An 18750-nucleotide genomic window follows, 5' to 3' on the forward strand; every position below is an offset into this window, starting at 1 on the left:
TTTTTTAGCAAAATTCAAATCTTTCCCTTCTTTTCAGGCCTGGGTCCCTTCACAGTCTCCTCATAGGCTGTTTCAGGCCTAGGTGTGAGCTGATTTTAGGGGAACAGTGCTGGGCTTCCCTGAACTCCTGGTATGACCTGGCCTTTCCAGGCTGGCCCTGGCCCAGGTCATACTCATGCCCAAACCCAAGCTTGCAGGGAAACTGAACCTAGGCCTGGATCCACAGCCCCAAACACCTGCACAGCCCTGCGTGTGGCCCATAACACTGTCAGGAGGGCTTGGTGACAGCTCTGTCTGGAGTCCCTGTTTACATTCATTTGTGTTTAAGGCTGAGCTTGGAGAGAATGGAGGTTACTGGAAATCTGAAATCCAGATGCCTAACGCGTTCACGTGTGAGGACAACTCAGGACTGAAAATTGGTTTAGTAAAAGGAAACAAGGAACACCTGCTCCATCACAGATGGAGAGGCAGACATCTCAGTGGTTGTCGAAGTCCTGTTGGCTTCCCTTTCCCCAACCCAGCCTGAACTTTAAGGCTGAAAGATCTCCAGCTGAGGACATAGTAACTATAAATTTGTTTTAAAAGTCACTTATTTATGCTCTACAGCAGGGGTGGGGAACCTTTTTTCAGCCAAGGGCCATTTGGATATTTATAACATCATTCACGGGCCATACAAAATTATCAACTTAAAATTAGCTATGAAAAAAGCTCCCAGATTTATTGAATTTCGATAAATTCAATACAATTGGTTGCAGGCTCGATCCTGGGCCCCAATCAATGTGCCTCTCTCACATAGATGTTTTTGCGGCTGCCTTGGCAGGGCCAGACCAAATGATTCCGCAGGTTGGGCCAGACATTCCCTGTCCCTGGCTTAAAGCAAGTGGACATACTGGTGGAGAGGGGCTGTCCTCTGATGGGCAAAAAGCTTGGGGAAGATGATTTTTCTGTCTGCTGTTTTCCAGTCAAGATATATACATGCACACCTCATTTTATTGCACTTCACTTTATTGTGTTTTTTACAAACTGAAGGCAAGACCAGCAAAAAGATTACGACTTGCTTTATTGTGATACTGGCTTTATTACTTATTATGGTGGTCTGGAACCAAACCTGCAATATCTCCCAGGTCTGTGTATATAGTGTTAAGGGAAGGAGAATTCTTACTACCTAGCAGTGGCCCCCTTCAAACCCAAACAAACCAACAAAGAAGATAGTGAGTAGGAGAGAAGGAGCAGAGGGAACACAGCTGTTTCACTCCCCACCCCAGGAACATGCCCTGCTGGGGGCCAACTGCGTGGCCCTGTCACTGGCCTGGGTGGGCAGGTGGTCCTGGTGCGCTGGAGCCTCAAGGAAGGCAGGCCCCCTCCAGCCCTCAGTTTGAGGGCATATCCTAAAACCACTGAGGCTGTGAATTTGCTCATTGAGGGGAAAAATGATCCACTTCTACAGAAGAAATAAAATAATGACTGACTTTATTTTGGTTGTTGGCCACATGAGTGTGAACAGCTGGCAGGTAAATGGTGTGCACCCCACCACACACAACTGAAGAAAGGTACTTTCTGTTTGTTTCCCTCTTTGCTTTGCTCCAATGACTCTAAGTCATGAAGACCCCTGGAGGTTTGGCTCAGTGGTTAGAATGCTGGCCCGCAGACTGAAGGGTCCTGGGTTCAGTTTTGGCCAAGGGCACGTGCCTCGGTTGCAGGCTCCTTAATGGACTGCCCTCCTCCAATCCTGCGGGATGGTTACCAGCGCCAGGTGAGACAGGGAGGGAGGCACTGACTAGTTGAGTGATATGCCTAAGGCTGCCTCTGAAGTTGGGAAGGGGAGGGACAAGTTTCATGTCTCATACCCCTACTGCCCTCTCACGTGTGGACAGACACCAGCAACCTCGCCCTCATTTCACAGGAACTGTGTGAGTCAGCTCCTCCTCCACACTGGCACTCTGAAGGTCTCTTCTCCTGGGCCCAGGGGGGATGTGCCATGCACCGCCTGCCTACCCTGGAGATCAGTCAATATGGCTGTAGCCTTCCAGGACCAGGCCGTTTACGGTGGCAGGAAGATACTTAACTTGGATCCTGCCTAGCTCTGGTGTCTGGGCCACCAGCACAGCTGGCCCCACTTGGGGCCAAAGGCTGAAGTCCAGCCTACTTTAGGACTGAAGCATACTCTGGTCCAGAAAGGCCATGCTGGGAGTGAAGGGAGTGTGTGTGTGTGCATATGTATGTCATAGGACGCTGTCTCCTCTTCCATGTCTGTCCTGGTAACAGGTGGCTACTCAGGCAGAGGCAGCCAGCACACATGACCTACCCACAGGAGTTGGGACTCCAACTTTCCCATTTAAGCCCAGCTGCATGAAGATCTTAGGGCAGAGGACACAAGAAGTGAGGCTGGCACAAAATGCTACCTAGTGAAGTTCAGCAGCAATAGGCTGTCTGGGAGTGCCTCTGTGACCCCAGGCACCTAGTCTACCAGGCTTCTTGGTTCGATGCGTTTTCAGTGGAACATAACCCACCTAAGAGGATGATTTCTTACCCTTCTCAACTGAGCATGGCTGGGGATCTTCTGAGCAGTAACAGAAAAAAGGAGGGGTCTCCTTAAGTGGGCAAGTCTGGCCAGCTCATAAAGTGAAATAAAATAGCATATTCTCTTCGTTTATAATTTTTTCACTCAGATTTCTAAGAAGGGACCATGAGGATTCAGGGATCAGGAGGGATTTTGAAGCCATCAGACATGGTGGTTTCTTGGATAGAAAGGAGGCAGTGCTTCTAATGGGCCATTCCCTGGGGCTCCAGCAGCCTTCCTTTCTGGTTGCCTGCCTAAAACCACAATCACCATTTCCTGCCACCTGGGGTTGCTGTGAACTGCTGCCAAATCCTGCCTTCTTTCAGCTCCAATCAAAGGGAGCCCCTCTGAGGAACAAAAGGTAATTGGCATCAGCTCAGGTGACTTCCAAACTCCTCTTCTTTCCCAACAGGAATGCACTGAGGTCCATCTTTCCTTTTAGCAATCAAGGGCCACAGTACATTCACTCACACTGGCTCTCTTGTCTCTACCTGAGATGTCCACATCTGTGTCAGCGAGGCTCTTCTTCCTTCTGGAATAGCTGGAAATAAAGTCAGAAGGCTGTGGGAACCAGCTTCTAAGGCTGACCTCCAGGCTGGGCAAGGCTCACTTCCACCCATCTATTGCCTTTTTTTCTCCCTTGTTACTGTTTCTGAGGGAAGTATCGTGCCTTAGGGATTAGCTCTGTACTCCTGATGGATCAACACACTACGGGAGGGGGAGAGAGCTGGACCGTGCCTCCATTTGGAAAAGCAGCCCAGGAGGCTTCTTGTAGCAAAGAGACGAGAGTTGGGATTATTTCCTTCAGTCTCTCAGGGATGTTTCCACTCTAAAGAAGGGTTATGTCAGCTCTCTTCAAGGCCCTGTGCACAGAATATACTCAGGGATATTCACACATCTGAATGATGAGGCCTGGAGGCTGCAGACTCCACAGCACTGGCTCCCAGGTCGGCTATTGTCAAAGGCCAGCGCCCAGCAGGCCTGGAAGCAGCACTTGTAAGGAAGGCTGCCAGGACACAGGTTCACTCTGACTCAGAGAATCTCTAGGACATGCTTCTTTTCATGAGAAAATACTGGGGTTTGGTTTTGAAGAGCAGCTTCTTACCACATTGGGTTGCTTCAGACATTTTCTCAAGTGATAACAGTTCATGGCTGAGCCAGGATAATTAAAAAAAGCACAAACTAAAAAAAAAAGTTATCTTCTTTAAACAACCTTGTACACATCCACACATACCTTAGACATAAAATGACTTGCATAAAAAGGCAGGTGGTAGACCTGGAAATGCATCCTGGCTCATTGCCAAGTCCAGTACACTGACTTAAGAAATACACTGTGTATTCCTTTTAAAACTTTTATTGCGCATAAGATTCCCCTTTGTAGCTCAGTTGTTACCACCTTAGAATTTTTTTTTCTTTAAATTCTCTCCACTTCCTGCCTCACTGAAAAATTTCTTTTAAAAGAATAGTCTATCACTGCTGGTCAAAAGAAGCTGGAGAATGGCTCCTGGGGGCTAAGGCCCAAATATGTCATATGAGCAGGGTTAGAATCTCCCATTGCTGTTGGTCAGCCCCACTACAGGTGACCCAGACTCTGGGCTGGTGGTGCCTGCTGCTGCCCTAGGTGATGCTGAGCCCAGTGCCCACTGAGTTGGCCCTGTGTTTGGGCTCACCCGACCTCAGGGGTTTCAGATAAATATATATCCTGTACCCCCTGCCTTCAAGGGGACTTAATTCTTGAGAAGAAAACCTGCCTGGAGCTGCATGCATTTCCAGAGTTGGAAAACATTTCATGAAGCATTTCACCCAGGGTACTAAATAAACTGCAAACTAGTGGTTATAAAACAGGAGCTTTAAAAAAAGTTTGGGAAGGCAGTGCTGGGGAACATTTTACAGGCTTGTGGATTTTTAAAGCTTCTCTACAAAGTCTTCAGCCCCTTTCTGGTAACTGAAGGAAGCAGTGTGTGTTTTCAAAGGATGCAGTATTGGCAGCAAGGGGCAGGTAGTAACATCTCCTGCCCCTCCTACATTAGGCCACTTAGACAAGATCACTCTGGCCGCATGCCTTCCAGTCACTTTGTAAACTGCTTCCCTGTCCTGGAGTTAACAGGAGCTACAAGGGAGGGAGGCAGCTCTCCAGGGGCGTGGCGGCCTTTAAGAGGTGGAGGGTTAGGGAAAAGGCCACACAGGCAATAAAGGTCCTGTCCCAAGTCCAATTTTATTGGAAGGTTGGGGTTTAAAGATGGAATCTAGAACACCCTTCTCTCCCCCTTTTAAGAAAAGAGAATAAAAACAGAGACTCTGCCTGCCTCATCTGCAAACAGGAAGTGAAGAAGTCAGAGCTGTGGTGGCTACCAGCAGCACAACTCCTGGATTTCCATATGAGGGAGATGGCAGCTTTGGGACAAAGTGAAGAAGACAGGTTCTTTGCTCCTTTGTAGTGAGAACAGATGTTCAAGTTGAGGCACAGTGTGGTTTCCCATGGAAGTTCCAAGGTCAGCACAGACACCTGATCTGTCCTGCCCTCAGGTGGCCTTGAAGAGTTGCCAGGCCTCTGTTCTCTCTACACTGGCCCCTCTGCACAGGAGTTGGCTAGAGGACCCTCGCAGACTGGCCTGGCACTGGTGGGCCTCCTCCTTGGGCTCACCATGAGCTAATTCTGTGGATGGACAAATGGTGCCCCACCAGGATTCCTTAGACAGTGGCTACGCTGTAAGAAATAAGCAGTTTGGCTCAAGGAGCTAGTTGCATGGTGCTTATCACCCCTTGTCTCCCCACAAAGATCCAGGAACTGTGGAGGTCTGGGCTGGAGCTGTTATCTGTTTGGAGACCAACATAAACCCCAATACCTGTGGCCCCACCTGCATGTTTATCTGCTTGGATCTGAGGCTGGGCTGAGGGAATCCTAATCAGATGGGTTGCAAGGTCCCACCAGGCACTGTCTCAGTCAGCCTGGAAGAGGGCCTACCCCCAACTTTCTTTAATATGTGTGCTACAGGAGGTGACAAACCCTGATACCAAAGTTGAAAAAAATGGGTTCTGCAGAGCCAGGATTCCCACAGGGAGAGACAAATGGAATCTGTGCCTGCTGGTCTGGCCTCAAACAGTGCTGACGTGTTTCCTTGACAAGTAGGTGGTGTAGACATAAAGTCTGGTGCCAGAGTGAGAACAGAGTGCCAGGTGAAGGAGGTGGATCCAGACACAAAGTACAGGAGGGGACAGATGAACTGTGAGCAGGGACCCCTACAAGAGTCTCAGCTGCTTTCTGATGCCAGCGTGGTAACACTATAAAGAAGGCTGGCTAATGAACAGATGGATGCAGCAAGCGTTCAGTCAGGCTGGTTTGGACACCTCTGTCATTCCCACACCAGATGCCAGGTGATCAGTGTCTCTAGTAAAGATATAAAAATGAAGTGTTGTTTTTTTTTCAAGTATTAAAAAAATAAGTTAATTGACAAAAAGAGTCTGAAGCGGCTGAGTGCCTTGCCAGATTGTCAGCTTCATTTCATGTGCAAACGCAGGAAAAACACCAAGGAGGATTACTCCTGCCCCGACTGAAGCACTGAACAGTCAATGCCTGTCTGTCAACTGGGGGCTTGGAACGTAGAGCCTCACCCCTGTCTCTCAAAGTCAGTATTTTCCAGTGTTAAAATGGTTGTGAATTAAAAGCAAAATGCAGCAATACACAGCCCTCATTCCATAGTCAGAGAGGCCTGGGGCATTCGGCCAAGTGGAGTCCAGTGTGTGGTATGGAGCTGGGGAGCAGACCCTCCTGGATCCTCCTTATGTGCATAATGAACTCAGAAACCAGGGCCCTTCAGCTTCCCAGCGATGCAGGGTAGGCATCACTCTGACTGGCCACGGCCCCCTCCTTATCTTAGTTCACAAGTGGTTTTCTTCGGTGGCTCCTTTGTTTCTTTGGTGGTACACTTCAGGGAGCATGAAGACAGTTGCCCCTTCCTCTCTGTGGGGTGCACTCTGGCAGCTGTGGTTTTGACAGAGGGGATTCAGCTTCCTTCTCTCATCACACGTGCCTACACAAGAAGGGGCGCTGGTCACTGAGAGTCTTCAGGGAACATGCAGGCCTTTCTTTCCCCACATTATAACTCTGCACTCCATGGTCTTCACTCCCTGCAGTGGGAAGTCAGGGCAAGTCTTTTCAAGGAGACAGAGCTGTTGCAGATAATCATCTTCACCTGGGGTTCCCCACAGCACGGACACTTGGCCTGCTTTTCAAGAGGCACGTGGACATTTGAGTGCAAACTCCCAGGAGGTGCCAGGCCTTCTGAGATCTTGGACCCAGGTGGTTTGGGAGAGCCCAGCAGGTCAGGCAGATTCCACAGACCAGCTAGCTGAGCGTGGGTGGGAGCTCAGGACCAGTTCAGGCTGAAGCCCTTTGATAGCATGACAGCCTCCAGGTCCTTGTCTTCCTCTTTCTCCCGGAGCCGCTGCTCCTCTAGCAAGGCCACGAGGGCGTCTCTCTGCTCTACCACCTCCAGCATCTCGTTCAGGATCTTCTTCTCCTCTGACAACTCCTCCTCGGTCTTAAGGTGATCTGAGCAGTAGCAGAAGACATTAGGTCTGTAGGGCCAGGAGGCCCACACCCAGCCTTCCCATGTGCAAGCTTAGCCTTGTTCCCCCTTTTACCTTCCACTGCCATTCGCTCCCGGAGTTCCTGCTGTAGTCGGCTCTGCCGGTCTTCCAGTTCTAGCTCCCGGGCACTGGGAAGGGAGGGAAGGAGGGAGACAAGCAACAGTGACTAGGGGACCATATCTCCTTACTCCCTAAAGGAGCTGTGTTCCTGCCATGATAGGCACTGAATTCACATTCCCCCTTAGCTGGGTCCCCAGCCTGAGGCCACTCACTCACAAGATCATCAGCTCCGACTCGTAGCGCACCATGGCATTCTTTTCTTGCACCAGCCTGAACCACTCCTGCATCAGCTTGGGGTCATCCTTCTTGCCCATGCCTGCAGAGAGAAGGCATGTCAGGCACATGAAGGGCTTGCTGTCTACCTGGCCAGCAGGAGTCATCACACTGGGGCAAATGTGCAAAGAGAGCAGAGCAAGATGCTGCCGGAACGTTCCCAAGCCAGGTCCAGAGTTTGCCTGCCGCCCAGGAGGGAGTGCCACGCTCACCCCCAGGGCCTAATGGAGCCTGCACTTTGCATTTGTCCTTCCCAGGCCCGGCCCTCACCCCTCAGTAACCTGGTCACCACTTGTTTGGACCTCTCCTGCTCAGTGATTTACCTTTGGTATTAAGTGCTTTGCCTTCCTTTTTTCTTTCTTTCATTCATTCATTTAATATTTACTTGGTACTTTCTATGTAGTAGGCCTGCTCTGAGGAAACCAGCCTAATGACCGAGGCAAACGTGAATTTATACACCACACTTGGCTTCCTTTTAAGTCACACTGATTAACTCAGCTCTTTCTGGGCACTACCCCTTTGGGGCCTCACCATTTCTTTTATCCTGACCAAATATCCTTCCAATGGATCCTGCAGGGGATATGAACTATATCTCAAAAAGACTAGCAGGTTTCTCACTGAGGGCAGAGAAACAACAGCAGATCCTAGAGACTAAATGAGGTGGCATGCTCACTCTGACCCAACCCCAGCAGCAGTGTCCGGGCTGGTGCCTGCCTAACTCAGGCTACCCTGTACCACCGCATGCTGAGACCTAGACCTCCACCAGGAGCAACCCGACCCCACTGGGCTTAACTGCAGCAGGAGGATGGATGGAAAAATTTTCCAAGGAATCAAATTACTCAAAGAGGGAAAACTCCTTTTCCTTGGAGCACAAAAAAGCCATAGTGTGGTCCTGCCTGAAGGCAAATGACAGACTATGTCAGTGGTTCTTCAATATTTTTGCATTACAAACCATTTTGAGAATCTCAGGAAAGCTAGGGACTCTCTTCTTAGAAAAAAATGCATGTACAGTATATACATCCAGCAACTTCATACAGAACTCCAGGGTGTTCACGGGATTCCTGAAATCCATCCACGGGCCCCAGGTGAAGAGGCGTTAGACTGAGAAATCTTTCAAAGTGCTTCCCACTTTCTGAGTCACTTGGTTGGACGTTCTATCCCGTGAAGACCAGGCCTAGACACATATGGAGTATGCCCTTGGTGGGGGGGGTTGGCTCTCATGTACCAAGCTTCTTGCTCATGGTTTTCCTATACTCTTTACACTTGACTTCCTTGCACACTGTTCAAAGACAACTCTCTGCAATGTTGTTTGCTTGACACACATGAGGCCCAAGCCAGTTAGTCTTTCAATGGGGCCACACTCTGGAGAGGCAGAAATGAATCACGTTCATACAAGCAGGGGTTAATGAATGCACTGTGCGGTGCACATGCAGCTTGGCTCCCAAGGTGAAGTCCTGCCCAAGTCCTACTCTGAAGGATGGAAGCTCCCTTCTGACTGGCTGATCCTGCTACTGTGGAGTGCGTGCCGGAGTGTCTGGGGCCCAAAGCTCTTCTCACCCAACCCAATAGACTTGGTTCTTTGGCTGTTAAAGCAGCCTACAGCTCAGTTCCATGCATTCCTTTCTGAGCGTCTCTGCACAGTGTGCCCACATGGCCATGGGAGATGGAGCCCTGAAGCATGCAAGCTATCCAGTGTGGCAAGCTGTAAATGCACTAGGAAGTCTCTCCCTCCTTCCCACCTCCCCAAAATTCCATGGGGAGACATCCAAACACCACTCATGAGCTTTGGTAGAGATTGTTCACAGCCAATGAGCAAAAGTATATGGTGGAGTGGGTGAAAGTCAAATGTGAGCACCATGGAGAGCAGAGGAAGAGGTTAGCAAGGGTTAGTCATGACCACACTCCCCCTTCCCCTTCCCACATGCCTTTTCAATGACAGTCTTATCACCACAAAAGACTTCAAATCAGACAAACTTAAAAAAAAAATCACACACACTCAGCAAGACACAGGGTAGAGAAGTTTGTTTTTAGTGGTTGTTTGGGAAAAGAACTCAGAGGCATTTGTATAGACCAGTCTTTGTAAGGACAGTATTCCTCGACTCCACCAATACAAATTGTTGCCACACAGGCGGGAGGTTCCTCACCTGTGAACCTGGCCCCTCTATCTGCTGGATTTGCAACTGAAAGACCCAACCACAAATGGTGGTGCAATATCGCGGGACTCTGCTGCAGCCGGGAGGCCTGCCCTGGAGGCCCGCTGGCTTCACTCCATACCCCAGTCCTCCCCTGAGACAGTCAAAGGGATACTGTACCTTGTAAGAAACTGCCACATACTCAGGAAGTTTTGTAACAGGGCTATCAAGTGTCAAAGAAAGAGAGACAGCTGGGGTGTGAGTCCCTCTTTAACTAGTGTTGCTATGGCCTGAGAGGCAGTGGGGATGAGGTTGGGGAGTTACGTTACCTTCCTGGACACAGCAAGGGCAGAAGGAGAGAGGTCTACGCCGTGGAGTCCCGCCACTGGGCTCAACTTCAAAAAGGACCAAACAAGGGAGAGGAAGAGGAGAAGGAGAAAGACAAAAAGGAAGAGAAGGAAGAGTTTGGAAGTGAAGAGGGACAGGGAGATGGCGAAATGAAAAACAAGCAGAGGACAAAAAGCATAAAAGTGAGAAAGGAGTAACAGGAGGAAAAGAAAAAAAATACAAGAAGCGGAAAAGCAGAAAAAAGGGAAACAAAGTCTACAAATGAATTAAGTCCTTTTTTTTGGCACAGAAACTGAGTAAGAGCAGACCCAGGCATGGGTGGTCGAGCCCTGATGTGGGTGTGTGGCTAAGAAAAGGAATGCACACGCACACGCTCCCTTCCTGATGGTGGGCGTCTCCTTCTTCCTCTAGTCCCCACAGGGAGGGGGGTGACACTGGGTATTACCATACAGTGGCCTTTTGAGTTTTGGGTTCTCTCCTCAAAAATTCCCAAAGGCCCTAGATAGATCTGCCTACCTCTGTGGACCACGTGGTTAAAACTGCTTCTAGGTTTACAGGTGATTACCTCAGGCAACCAACCAAACCTGCACCCTTATTCACAGACATACGCTCCAGGTAAAACTAAGCTTGGATAAGTCTAAGGGGTAAAGAGGAGTTTGTGACTGCTGGGTTGCCATGCCCACAGAAAGCAGCTGAGTCTATGGAGGTAGCACCCATTCTTGTGATGGGCTGCCAGTGCTCTGACACCTGCAATGCTTTGAACGCTAAGCTAGATGTGTGGGGACAGCATGTCCACACAGAGGCAACTTCCACCAGTCCGTTTTGCTACACACCAACCCCAACCCCCGGGCCAGGGAGAGCCAACCACCCCCTTTTCTTCCGTCCCTTCCATCTGCACAGAGGGATACAATGCCATAGCTGGGGGAAGGCTGTCACACTTTGGACTGTAAGACCAAAAGGGGTGCTGACAGAATGTGCTTAAACACCCACAGTAACACTACTGATAAGAGCTGTGGACAGGGGACTGAGAGAAGATAGTGTGCAGAGAGACACCTTTGAGACTTAGAGACCTGATGGTGACTCGAGGAAGAGGAGGAGCTCACAGGGATCATCAAAGAACCACAGAGCACACTGCAGACAAGGAACACCCTCCTCAGCAGACACCTCAGGGATTCCAGTGTGTGTGTGTGTGTGTGTGTGTGTGTGTGTGTGTGTGTGTGTGTGTGAGCATGCGTGCACAGGTGAGTGGGTGGCTTTACAATTAGAACAGGGGTAAGAAGTAACCCTTTTTAGTCAAAGAAGGCTGAGAGGTGTCCTGCATTGCAGTTGAATAAATGCAGGTACCATGTTTTCTTTCCTTTAAGCCCCTCACAGTGATCTCCATAGTGCTTTGTGCTATGCAATGAATCTGGTTTCTGGTAAAACTTCAAAACTAAAGTCAGAGACTGTGTGTGCATGTGTGTATGAAATGCTGATTACATCCAGTGTTCTTAACAGACATGACCGTGACCAGCTGATGTGCTGGGGTAGGGGGAACTGTTCCTTTCTTAAAAAACACACTTCTTTATAATTGGTTGACATTCAACCTTTTTTGTTACAAAAATGTACAGTCTGTGTTGGTACTTAGAATACCTGGATAAATCCCATGAAATACAATGTCAGTGAATACTCTGTGCCACTTCCTGGGATGGATGGCACCCCAGACAGGCTGTGGTACAGAGTGGACAGTGTCCATATCCATTCGCAAGGCAAAGTGACATGATACACAACCAATGCACACCAAAATAAGGAAGTATGTACCTGCATGTATATTTAATAATGTGTTTCTACTTTCTGGTAATCACAAAATAGAGCTTTTAGCTTCTTTTATATAGTAGACCACATCCTCATACACCCTTTCCAATATGGAAGACATTTGTGGTAACAGAATATTCAGAACAGAAATTAGGAAATGAAATTAGAAAAGGGGGCATCAGGTTTAAGTAAGTGTTTAAAAAGAAGAAAACATTCTCAACAAGGGGCGGAGGGCAGGATGTGAAATGGCCAGAAGGGAGCTGAGTGAACTCACACTGCATGGTTATGACTTTCTTCTTCAGACTTTTCTGCATGCTCTGAAATTTCCGTAATGTATACTATTTGAATAGTCAGAAAACACACCCAATAAATATTGTTTTAAAAAGAAGAAATCGAGGAGGGAAAACTGACTGGAAACATCAGTCAAATAAAGGGAGTCCTACCCAGACTCAGCCCTGAAGTGAGTGTGCAAAGGAAGCACAGAGGGTCTGATTTTGAGTGACATTTGTTTGCCTTTTTTGAAGGCGTGAGATATAAAGGATTTGGTCCATTAGTTCTAAAGGCAAAGATATAGTAAAGCTCATGGCAAATAGAAGTTAAAAAAATTTTTAAATGCTAGGTTCTGTCTCTTTGTAACAGCCACCAAATTTATAACCTCTCAAACCACCTGTGCATCCTCTGGGCTTGTCATCACTTTTGAGCAACCCTGGGACTTGGTTCTGTCTGGTCAGAGGCCTTTTACCAGCAGCTCTACACTCTTATCCTTACTGCTCTGCATTCCTCAACACTCTGCAAGCTCACCTGCTCCATCTTTTACCTTGGCAGCAAACTGATTTTTTCCTGACATAGTACTTCCTTTTGAAATGTGACCACCATCAGCAACTCTTTAGTACCCACTCACTTTGACCTCTGGGCGCAGGTAACAGGTGAATTTTGAAGAGCAGAAGAATATCGTCATATAGTAAGGCATGTTTCATTATATTCCAGTGATGCATGCAATAAGCAAAGATAGTGTTTTATCATTTCAAAACACTCTCACATGTATTATTTCATTGATCCTTACGTTGGTGGCCACCTGGATGGCCATTAGTATCTCTAGTTTGAAATGGGGGATCTAAGGCTCAAAGAAGTTAAATGTGGCACTACCTGACTAACATCTGGATCTTCCTTTCCCATGCTGAACTAAGAGTTTGTCCTCTTTAAAGGGCCAACAAAGGCTCTAGGTAAATCTAACAACAGGCAGCTACTGGAAGCAGTTACACACAGATCCTACTCAGAATGCCAGGCCTGGAAGGGTGGTATTGTCACCTTTTCCTCCAGTCTTTGTAGAGGCCAAGAGGATGAATGACCTGACTGGGGATACAGTGAAGCTAGGATCTGAGTCCAGATCTTGCCTTCCTAAGTTGGGGGTGCTCTCCACACTACCACTTTGCCTCTGACCTGCTAGACACTTCACTCCAGGCCCTGCCTCTTGTGTGGCCCAGAGCTGTGGAGTAGTTGGCAGTTGGGAAAAGCAAACAATCCTATGGCAACTCCCCCTTTTATATACTCGTCTTTTCTATATTTCCATCTTCCTCTGACTTCCTCATGAAGGCTTTGTCCAAGACACTTCACCCCAAAGCACTGCACCCTCCCCTCCCACCCTATCAGCTAACAAATGTTAGGCTAGCTGAAAACCCCCCACAAAAACACAAACCAGCCAACCCACCCTCAGGACACTGAGTGTGGATGTTCATCTGTAATGTACACAAAGCCAACTTGACTTTAGTTGTTTTGGTTGTCAAAATTCCCAGGTCCGCACAGGCCTGGGGCAGAGAAGGGTTTGGCATGTTTCTCACAAGGAGAGGTGAGGATGGGATTATAAAGCTGGATGGGCCTAGACAAAGGCCTAGCTCCAGTCACAGGCCAGTGTCCACCAGGGACAGCATGGGTTGTGATGGGAGTCAGCTTGAGGTCTGCATCTCCAATCAATCATTCAATTCTGCCTGGTTATATTTAATCAGTTGACTTTTATATTGGTGCTAAATAAAAGACAATTAGAAATACCTTATAAAGATAATGGGCTTATTTTAAGGACTAATAAATTATACAAGAAACGTCTGAGTACCTCTGATGTTGGACAAAGGGGCTGTAACCACAGGTTCAAGATGGAGGGGCTCTACAGCCAGTGCCTGGTATAGCATGTGGAGGGGCCTGACAGGGAGAGAGCTAGGTCCCAGAAGCCCCAGCCTAGAATGCTGCACTTTCCCATGGAAACACTGGTTATGGCCCTGGCCAGCATGGCTAAGTGGCTGGAGCACCAGCCCATGCACTGAAGGGTCATGGGTTCGATTCCCGGTCAAGGGCACATACCTGGGTTGCAGATTCGATCCCTGGCCCTAGTTGTGTGTGTGTGTGTGTGTGTGAGAGGCAACCAATCCATGTGTCTCTCACAATGTTTCTCTCTCTCTCCATCCCTCAACCCTCCATTCTCTCTGAAAAAAGAAAAAAAAAAACCCAAAACAATGGCTATGACCTAGAATGTTAGGGCCTAGTACTGTATGCTAGAAATATTATGAGGAAAATGGGCTTTTTATGAGCTGAGCCACCATTTATAACTGTATTTCCACATGAAAATACAGAATTCCAAATAATCAACTCACGAACATCACACAGTATCATCCTTTTATAGGCTCAGAATTGCCACACCTTCCCTGTTGATACGCCACAGCCTGTTTCATGCACAAAAATCTGTAAAGCACCCCAGGGTTAATTACTTTCCTTCCAGTTACACTTTTGGAAAATCCTGCATATAGGAAGGGATTCTTTTTTATTTTGACTTCCTCTTGGCCTCCAAGGTACCACAGGTAGGCAAGAGGCATGCTTACTTTTCAGTTGCATTTCGAGGCTCCACTTTCCTGCTAGGAGCCCTGGCTAGTCTTTGTGGGTAGCTGTCTGCAGGCCTCATCTTGCTGGGGCAAACTTCCATTTCTCACACTGTTTTTGGCTGTATTTACTGATAACTCACCCAACATTGCAGCAATACCTTTTTATCCAATTCAACCTACAGATACTACCAGAATTTAGTCCCTAAGAAACATCAGGGAAGTTACCTTTCATTCCAAGCTCAATCAACCAGAATAAACTGGCAGAAAGCCACATGTCCAGGGCTGGGAGAATTTCTTGGTGGTTCAGGTACAAGGGACTGATTTTCCTTTCTTTTTTTAATAAAGCAAATCATTAAAAAAATATGTTTTTATTGATTTCAGAGAGAGGAAGGGAGAGGGGGAGAGAGATAGAAATATCAATGGGAGAGAAACATCGATTGGCTGCCTCCTGCACCCCTCCTGCTGGGGATCGGGCCACAACCTGGGCATGTGCCCTGACCAGGAATTGAACCAGTGACTTCTAGGTGCATGGGACAACTGCTTAACCAACTGAGCCACACCAGCTGGGCCTGATTTTCCTGTCTGTTGTTCAGGTTACATACAGCCTGAAGCAAGGGAAGATTAAACAAATATTTTGTTGACTAAGATTACACTGAAGTGTTCTGACTCTACAACCCAGAAAACTGATTTTCTCAGTATCAATAAGTGCCATGCCTGACATGAGGTAGCCTTTGTATTGTCTGTAAGACTGAGGTGCCCAGTCCCAAACCCAAGGGCAATGACAAACACTGTGGCCCTACGAGGGAGTCAAGTTGGCTGGTTGCAAAGCTGCAGAGTGGTAAGCTGGCATCATGATAGTGTGGAAGGTCTGTGGCCCAACAGGCCCAGTCTACATACATATGACAGGACTAGGGGGATGCCTTGTGTTATAAAACTTAGTACAGAATAGATCTCTAGAAAAATGAAGGCAAAAACAACAACACCAAAACCACATACAAAAAACCCAACATATAAGAATTGAGATCCAACACATGTGTGTACATACATATACATGTGTACATTCACATGTGTACATACATGTACAAAGAAGAATGCTGGGAAATATCAAGGATTTTAAATTTTCTGAATTGTCCAAAAAGACAAGCCAAAATCTACCAACATCAAATTAAAGGAAGCAAACAGAACAGGAATACCCAGAAGGGAGGGAAGCAAGCAGGCTTGTGGGGGCCCCTCTGTGTCTCCCACCCCAATTCACCAGCAACAATAAAAGACCACTTTCTAGTCCTTTATGCTACATTTCTAAACCATCCGTGTTCTTTCAATTTCCTTTGGAGACCAATCAAGAGGTAAAGTCTTTGAAAACTAGTAATTAGGTATATACAGGGTGAACAAAAGTAGGTTTACAGTTGTGAGTACATGAAACACAGAGTTTATTCTTGCATTATTATTAACTATTGTATTATTTTCCATATAAACAACTTTAAGCTTCCTTTCCTCCCACCCTGTATATTTTTAATTGAAAGTTATTCAGAGGAGATATGGTTTTTATGTAAAGATTTCCAATCATCCATTTGCTCTGGTGCAACAAAATGTGCTGACTGGGTAGGGTGGGGAGCCTGCCCACTGTCTTGGGAAGATGAAAAGGGATGAGGTCACTTGGGTACCCTTCCTTTCTGGCCCAAGGCTCATTCTGCCCTTTTAATGGTTTGTTTTGAAATAACAAGGTTCAACTAAGTGAAGAAAGGATCTTTATTCTCTATACTCTGTGGCTCAAAAAGAGACTTTTAATACAGATTTGGAGCCTTTATATAGTTAGTTGGGAGCCACCAAAAGACCCTACTGAAACAACACAGTGTAATGGGCAGAGCACCAGGCAAGCATCATGAGTATGGACTTTTCTGGGCAGGACGTGAATGCTGCCTGGAGCTTTGTCTCACACACGAGAGAAATAAGATTAGTGCTGGGCCCAGCAATGGTAGAGAAGCAATCAGAATCTACATTTCAGGCTTCAGATTTCAAAAGGGTAATTTCTTCCCCCCAAATAATGAATATTAATTACCAAGTGCTCCAAGAATAAAACATTAGCAGAATTTGAGAGGGACCTAATTCTGATATTTAAAGGTTCCTCCTGGAGCTTGATGGGAGCAGGGCTGGAGGACCCCTGCTTTCTGCCTGGGTACATAGTGACTCTCTTTGGAATGGATGTTTCTCTCATGCTTCATGGGCAGGGCAGTAGCAGCATCTATGAGGTGAGCAGAACCCACAAGAGAAACCTAACTTTTACATAGAAATCACGTAAGTTGAAAAAGAAGAAGTGATGAGTTGATGAGAATCAAGTAGCAGGGTTATCAGGTGTTTGATGGAGACATTTCATAATTCAGAACACTGAGTTTCTTTTTTTATCTATTTCATTTTCCCCTGGAATTTGTGGGAATTCTAAATCTGGAAGGCTAGTAGCTGGAGTGCAGGGAAACAGAAATGAAAATAGCCAACTACATTTATCACTCAAGCAATGGAGATAAAGAAAACTATACATATGAGGTAATCAGTGTGGCTACAGTCTCCTGAACTTGGAGGGAAGGTTGAATATAATTTTAAAGAAATTGGTTTTGACATTTCCTTCCAGGAGATTTTGAAATTAAAAAAACAACACCGCACATGTTTTCACACATTGAGATTCCCTTAGAAATGTCATAAATATCCCCTGGGAGTGTTAGGAAGTGGTAGGAAAGGAGTCAAAGACATTAGACAAGAAATGGGGTTTGTTAGTTGGAATGTAAGCATCAGCCCTTTTACAGCATCAATGACAATAAATGCAGAAGTCCCTGAGCAGCTCTGGGGCACTGAAGAAATCTGTGGAGGGTGGAATCTATGGGACCATGGGGTTGGAGAACAGAGAGAAGAGACCAGTGATACCCAACCCACCCAACGAAGCCAAGAGCCAGCTTCCTTACTGATGGAGGTTCTCTAAGAATATGGCACTGTTTCATAGTAGGAATCACAGAATTATGCCTTTGGATTTTAAATGAATGAGCCAAAAAGTGATTCTCTTAAAAGGATGAGATTATGGTAAAAAATGAGAAAGAATGATTTTTGCCAGCTCTTGGTTTTAAGGCCACTTTTAGACAAGGAGCCTGTGAGGGAAGATGAAGACCTCTCAGGATGCAGGAACTCTGGAAGAGAAGATGTCAGAGCCCCCCCATTAACCTCAGGAGCAGCTACTTGGTATTCCTCTTGATGAAACGTAAGCTTTCCAGGAGCAAAACTGCCCAAAGTCTAGAAATGAGACTCACAGATTGGTTATTTCTCTAATCTGATACAAATGATAAGCTTTGTACAAGACATCAAAAATACTGATTTCTGCCCAGCCGGTGTGGCTTAATGGTTGAGTGTCAACCTATGATCCAGGAGATCACAGTTAGATTCCTGGTCAGGGCACATGCCCAGGTTGCGGGCTCGATCCCCAGTGTGGGGCGTGCAGGAGGCAGCCGATCAATGACTCTCTTGTCATTGATGTTTCTATCTCCCTCTCCCTCTCCCTTCCTCTCTCTGAAATCAATAAAGACATATTAAAAAAAAAATTGAACATCTGTAATATTTTGAATAATAAAAAAAAAATAATTGACTTCTTTTAAGGCAGTGGTTCTCTGACTTTAGAGAACCACTGTGAGTCATCTGTAAGGTTTGTTAAAACACAGATAACTAGGCCTCACCCCTGGTTTCTGGTTCGGTGGGTCTGGGGTGGGGATTGACCACTTGTATCTCTAACTAGTTTCCAGATCATGATGCTGATGTGCTGGTCCTAGGATCCCATGCTGAGAACCACTGCCTTACTCTTTTCCTGTCTTCACTGAAAAGAACTGTGAAGGAAGTGCCAGGACAGAGCAAGGATGGAGGGATAGTATTACAGGCATCTGTCAACATAGTTTCAAGCTTGATGAATTTGGATAGAAATCACAAGTGGCACCTTCCCATGCACTTCGATCTCTTAGGGGAAATGTGAGCACATCCTAATGAAAATGGTTGAGGCTGAGTTCTTCAGATGTTTAGTACCTGAGTGTGGTTAGCAGTTAGCTTCCTGGTGGATATGACACCTCCAAGTTGTGAGGAATGAGATCCAGGGCAG

General features: G+C 46.9%; 1 protein-coding gene across 5 annotated transcripts in view; it reads right to left on the reverse strand.

Annotated features, from left to right (window-relative positions):
- Positions 1-1453: 1453 nt before the first annotated feature.
- MICAL3 (microtubule associated monooxygenase, calponin and LIM domain containing 3) overlaps positions 1454-18750 on the reverse strand; it is a 232827-nt gene continuing 215530 nt past the window's right edge. For 4 of the 5 annotated variants that reach the window (XM_081129907.1, XM_081129909.1, XM_081129904.1 and 1 more), the window contains 3 exons: positions 7427-7526; positions 7205-7278; positions 1454-7112 (listed from right to left, as the gene is read on the reverse strand). In XM_081129907.1, coding sequence (XP_080986033.1) covers positions 6928-7112; positions 7205-7278; positions 7427-7526 — 359 coding nt within the window. In that variant the 3' untranslated portion in view covers positions 1454-6927. Of the gene's footprint in view, positions 7113-7204; positions 7279-7426; positions 7527-9944; positions 10011-18750 lie in introns of all 5 variants that reach the window. The other variant, XM_081129906.1, reaches the window with a different exon arrangement.

The sequence above is a fragment of the Miniopterus schreibersii genome (genome assembly GCF_964146895.1).
Source record: "Miniopterus schreibersii genome assembly, chromosome: 2".
Lineage (NCBI taxonomy): Eukaryota > Metazoa > Chordata > Mammalia > Chiroptera > Miniopteridae > Miniopterus > Miniopterus schreibersii.